Source organism: Clarias gariepinus, chromosome 5, assembly GCF_024256425.1.
Source record: "Clarias gariepinus isolate MV-2021 ecotype Netherlands chromosome 5, CGAR_prim_01v2, whole genome shotgun sequence".
Lineage (NCBI taxonomy): Eukaryota > Metazoa > Chordata > Actinopteri > Siluriformes > Clariidae > Clarias > Clarias gariepinus.
Window position 1 is genome coordinate 19,786,816 of NC_071104.1, and position 6,404 is coordinate 19,793,219.

At 34.8% G+C, this 6,404-nt stretch overlaps 1 protein-coding gene across 28 annotated transcripts in view; it reads left to right on the top strand.

Moving 5' to 3' along the window:
• The window catches only part of clasp1a (cytoplasmic linker associated protein 1a), a 60,939-nt gene extending 58,276 nt beyond the window's left edge, over positions 1-2,663 (top strand). For all 28 annotated transcript variants that reach the window (XM_053497325.1, XM_053497331.1, XM_053497335.1 and 25 more), the window contains one exon: positions 161-2,663. In XM_053497325.1, coding sequence (XP_053353300.1) covers positions 161-247 — 87 coding nt within the window. In that variant the 3' untranslated portion in view covers positions 248-2,663. The remainder of the gene's footprint in view (positions 1-160) is intronic.
• The last annotated feature ends 3,741 nt before the right edge of the window (positions 2,664-6,404 follow it).

The window sequence follows — 6,404 nt, forward strand, 5'->3', positions numbered from 1 at the left end:
CTTCTTTGGTTTGTGAGCTACAGACTGTAAGTTTAATTACAACATTTTAAAAGTTGTTTCTTTTATCTTCTAATGACGTCTATCCATTGTGCTACCTATAAAATGCTTAATTTGGTAATTTAATATAATTTCATAGTGACACTAAATTTTTTCTCCACAGATGAAGTTGCTAAACCTGTATATCAAGAGAGCCCAGACGACCAACAGCAACAGCAGTAGCTCATCCGATGTGTCATCTCACAGCTAATGCAGAAGGCATGCTCATCAATGCCTCTGTACTCCATAGTGGAATATTAGCTGTGCCTCCTTTAGACCATTTTGTTCCTTTTTAATGCTTATTTTTTTCTCAATGTTTCCAACACATTTTGTTCATTTCCATCAGTATTCCTTTTAATTTCTTGTTTGCTAAATGTAAAAAAAATTGTTTCTTAACAGTGAGTTATGGGGATCACATTTTCTCTTTTTTTGTTTTTGTTTGTTTTTGTTTTTTGACTGGCACTAGTTACTTTTCTTTAAGGTTTTACTTGATATTTAACATTAATAATGTAATAATGTGGACGTTTTTCAAATCTATAGTGTTTGAGATTTAGACATTGTTTCAAATGGGAAACAGTTGTGTAGGTTAAATACGTCACTTAAATCTGAGTTAGTGGAGGATCATTTGGCTGGCCGAGTGATTTAAATGTGATTGAAAAGATCAAGTGTCATTTTAAAGTTAAGCTAAAATGACAACCGAAAATGTAGGACTGAGTGTATAAATTTATTTAAATTTGTATTTAAACACAATAAAATGCCACCAGATCTGCACACCCTATAACCAAGAAAAGAATCTAAAATTTTAACTGAAGGCTGTTTTAAAGTCTATGGATTTTTATTATAAGTTGCTTTACTTTTAGCATGTCAGCTAGCCTATTTATTTTTTTCATGGTATGGTTTGCCCTACCATAATGGCCCAAATCAACAAGAACAAGGACAAACTATTAAGTGTGTATTCTATCCAGAATTTTGTTAATTCAGTGCAAATTTTCTGCATCAGATTCACATTAAGGGCCAATGCTATGTTATTTTATTGCTTTGAATCTTGCATGAAACCTTTAATCTGTCCAGTGTTGGTCAGTACAGAGCTTAAGGTCCTAACCTCCTTAGGTTAGTTTTTTTTTCTCCTAATTCCACTATGTAAGTATTCAATGTAAGCTGTACTCCTGAAGTAACAGGCTGTTGATTACACTACAACACTCATCTACTCAAAAAGGTTTAGTTTCCTTTTTGTAGTATTTGTAAAGATCATTGCAAAATTCTGGATAGACTGCTACATAAACACACATGCTGACATCCCAGTTTCAAGAAAATGACAATCTAAATTAAAATATAAAATGTAAATTATTAATCATTTAAATTAAGTTGTAAAAGCTTAAAGATAATTTTGTTGTCGCATATGAAAGCTAACAGGTGCTTCACTTTATTGCATTGGAGGACACATGATCGGGAGCATCTTGAGTCAAAAACACTGAATGAAGACTGGTTAAAGACTCGTGAACTACATTTCGAACCAGACTCGCGTCTATACTGCTCCTGCTGCTTAATGAAGACATTGTGTACATGCCTAACAAATAATGTGCAAATGGAAGTGATTCCTGCTTTGAAGGACAAATAATGGTGGCCAAAATTTCAGACACTACAATGCTTATTGTTTAGGGTTTTTGTTTTCCTTCTCCATATTATACTTTGGCCACTCAGACTGTTGGTGTTAAATATTCACTTTGATTTAAATGTGAAAAGTGCTGTAGATACAGTGAATGTGTCTATACACTGTTAAATCCCTCTAAATTGGCATAAATTAATAATAGATGCATTGTCTAATGGCTGAACCTTTTACCAGTTTCCTCTGCAGCTTTTGCTATAAGATGCTTTTTGTACATAAGTTGTTATAAACAAACAAAAAAAACAAGCAAAAAAACAATGGGGATTTGCACTCTTTTGCACGTTAGCAAATAACCTGCATGTTTTGGAACACGCCCATCTTGTGCTGCAGTGATTGGCCTTGTTACAGTTTTTGAGACCTTACCTCCTCAGTCCTGCAGTCAGTCTGTAAATACAGTATTAATGCTTTCCCCAAGCAAGGTGACCTCCAAGTACAAAACCTAAACAGGGCTTAATAAGGTGACCAAAATACCTTATGTCTGTCTTTACATAAACAAACATTGTAAACTTTGGGTGAAAGCATCATAGTTTTCAAATCATATCAAATAATGGAGCGTAGAGCTTTTGCAAAAATACAAAATTTGTACCTCCCCTGGTAATATCTAGCTTTTTTTTGTAGGGCAGCCATGAGCTGAGGATGGCCTGCCGTGGAAGACTCTCATTAGATCTAGTTCAAAACCGAGCCAGTGTTGCAGGGAAACTTAAGTATTAGTTGATGAGTGGGTCTCTATAATCTGTGGAAATGTGGGACCACAGAAAATATTCCAGCAAATTGTTGTCTGCACATGTTCCAACTGTGTTTTTGTCTTGTATCACTAATATCTGTATTTATACACTTAATTTTCTTTTATCATGACTGTACAGTTGTTGTTTTTTTGTTCCTTCTTTTTAAAGGGCCATGTGTGATAGATTTGCAACCTGAACCTGTTTGCCCTACAATAAACCCGAAACCCTGACCGTAACTGTGTGTGTGTGTGTGTGTGTGTGTGTGTGTGTGTGTGTCTGGCACTTTTGTCTTTTCATCAAAAGTAAAACTGCTATTTTTATACATAATTGTTCAGTTTGTTTTTAACTTTATTAAAGTTTAAATTGTTTTTAGGTGATATGTTATTATGTGATGTTATATCTTATATGATATAAGATTAATAATAATAATAATGTCGATGGAATGTGAGGTGAACTCTTCGCTGTACTTTTCAGCCAAGCTTAAAAAACTCAGGTTTCCTGTTTATCATTTTAGGAAGGAAGAATTCAACTCATGGTGTCAATTAAAAGAGAAGTAATTTTAAGAAATGTTTATCCCTACTGAGTAAATACAGATACCTGGGTGAGTTGGTTTAGGGATTGAAACATGTTTGGCTTTACGTCTCTTACTCCGGATTTAAGCAAACAAATTTATGAGAAGCTGCTATTATTATTATTGTTGGTAAAAATTATAATGGACCAGTTATGTAAATCTGTATACCTATACTACTCTCTCTTTGTATATATACAGTGAATTGTTGGATTGCGATTAAGTAGCCTGCGAGTGTTTTGCAAGGCAAGAAACTTTTTAAAATAAAATTTCAGGTGATAAACGAGCAAGGTCTTGAAATATGAGTAATACAAATAGCCAATGGTTGTTCTCTCTCCTGCTGTGGGATTGTGGATAATCATCTCCCATGCGCAGTCTGAAGGTGCGTTCCAATGGCCTGAAGTACCCTGTGAAATATACTGCACAGGGTGTTCAGCCATGTTAAATGTGATTCCAAACCGCAGGTAGCGAAAATAAACCCCGAACGGTGTAGGAAACGAGTAAATATCTGGTCTTCACTTTACCGGAAAAATGTAGAATCATATAGGCTAGTAATATGTCAAAAAAATATGTACATATTTAATTGAATATTATTATTCAATAATTTATTTACAAGTTATATTAGTTTCAATAGCATATGTTTTATTAGGTATCAGTTTTTGTTTTAATATATTTGCAATATTAAATGTCCATAGTGTAAAATTTCCACAGCAGTCGCGACAGACGTCCAAGGTGCTTATGTTACCATGGTAACGCACAGAGAAAGTGACGTCTGCAATGGTGACTTCGCAGGGTGTTCAAGATGGTAGCGTTTAGTCGAGGGAAGTTCCCTTCACCGGACTTTCCCGCAAAACGGAGCAGGGAGTAGGGAGCACCCTGTGAAGTACACCTTGAAATGGAACGCAGCTTTAGTGCACGTGCGTCAATCAACATCCCTGCGCTCGCGGAGAAAAGCATTTTTTTAATTGCTTTTTTTAACACTACACTTGTGTCCAAGTGAAGTGACTGTTCTTTACTAACTGTGACAACGGCCCTCATGAGGAAAAAGGTTGAACAGTCTGTAGCAGTGCGGGAGATGAATCTGTTTAACAACAATGTAACGTCACACCTACAAAATCCTCCAAAGGAAGCAAAAGCAGGTGTCATTACGAAGGGTTTATGTTTAGGGTTTATGTAAGATTCAACTTTGCCGACAGAACAGTAATTCCTTTGTGTGTGTGAGTCGTCCTAAACAATAACCCCATCTTCCTTCTCTCGCCTTACACCAGCCACAATTCTTTTTAAAGGTAAAGTGCAGGTTAGTTTGTTTTATTCTTACTTTATATTTTGTATTAGTGATTTCTATATAAATATTTTTGGGTTGTGGCTGGAATCATCTGAGTTCCATTATTTTTTAGGGGGAAATTCTCTTGGATATACGAGCACGGTTATACCTGTATACTGTATATTACAGTTTCACCTTTTAGGGGGTGGGAGATATTTTGCAGCAAGTGAACAAGTTAATCTCCAAAACTTCAGATCTTGAGAGGTTGTTGGTATGCAGTGGTTAGTACCAACTAAAAGTGGTCCAAGTAGGAACAGGCCGAGCATCGGCAACTGGGTCAAAGATGCCCAAGACATACTTTACTGATGTACATGGGAGCCTTACCAATGATTTTCAACCACAGTAGTGCTTCTGTAATACAAATTGCTAAAAAAGTTTGTGATTATGAAAGAAAGGTTTTAAAACACGCAGAGCACCACAGCTTGCTATATGTACACTATTCTGTTATACATTGTATAGTCAAATAAATGTAGACACCTGACCATCATACTAATAAATAGTTCTTCCATATACTGTTACCACAAAACTACAATCACACAATTATATAGATTGTCCTGTGGTTTTAATATTTCACTTCACTTGATATTAGAGACCCAAACATGTCTAAGTATGACAGTGCCCCAGTGTACTAGTTTTATTTGTCGAATATCCCTTCATTTGGTATTACATATGGTGATGAGTCACAACAGACTTTTTTTATTGCCGCAATTCTGTTCTGCTGATTCCTGCACATTCAGTAGTGATGCAACCTTTAAGAGTCAGCTTTTCTATGAGTGATTAAATGCTTGCACAGAAACACCATCTGTACTGAAGTCATAAATGTAATTTAATAAATTTTTCTTAGAGAAACAGTAGCTACACTGCTGAAGGCCAAGCCGGAGCAACACTTAGCCGATTCTGTGGCCAAACCGCCCTCATTTCAATACATCTTGTGTGCGGCCACTTCTCCAGCTGTCAAATTGCATAAGGAAACTCTCGCCTACCTCACCCAGGGTAAGCATTTTTTTTTTTTGGGACACATGAGCTTTTAGATGAATTTAATTAGTTTATTATAGGTATTAAAAATGGATTTGCTTACTTTACATCAAAGCCACACTTGAGTAAATCCTTGTACATGTTTAGAGTATGTGGCCATAAAGTTTATATTTTTGTAATGCAGAGCTGTTCTTGGTTCTGATTTATCACAAGATTCATTTTGCTAATAAGTGGTTCCACATGCATTACAAATGACAGGTGCATATTAACATTCTAATTTCTAATGGGTTTTAATATTGTTTCTATAGTAACAACTTATTCACAGACAAAAATATTGATGATTTGTTATGCTTTTTGTAAAGAGACATTTATTTAAAAATTATTTATATATAGAAATAAAGACATTTATTTATTGCTAGATTTTTTGAATGAGTCTCCTGTGTCAGTATTTCACAACAGTAGGATCTTTTAGGTAAGTTCTTCTTCAGTAGGTGAAACTGACTTAGCTTTATTTTAATATAGGTCAGTCCTATGAAATTCATATGCTAAACCTAAAACTGTTGGAGTGTAGACAAGTAAGCAACAAGTCGGTACGGGTAAATTAAAAGCAGCCTATTGTGTCTTTGTTCACTTTCTGATTTTACCTGATTTGTTTATCTGTTTAAATCTCCTGTTTAGGTGACTTGTAAACCTCCACTGAAATTAGGGAGTTGAAGAAAAACTTTGTTAAACATGCAATTAATATTCTTGCTTACTCGCTTTTTTGCACAGAAGATTATTTTCAGATAGGCAATATATAGAAAACCACACCCTTGGCTGTGCTTCTGGGGGAAACTATAGTCTTTTTAAAAGTAACTTATTTATCCTTATGTCCATAATTGAGTCCTTTTGATGAAATAATAATAATAAAAAAAAACTACCTAGGTATTAAACAGTTCTGAAAAGTAATTTAATTTTTTTTTTTTTTTAACTTGTGTTTTTATCTAGCCAGTAAGGTTTGACCCTTTGTAGCTTGCCTATCATTCAGCAGTGATGCACTTGGAGAAATTTCTATAAGGATAATGTCATACCTAAAAAAAAAAAAAAAAAAAAAAATACTTTTATCTCTTC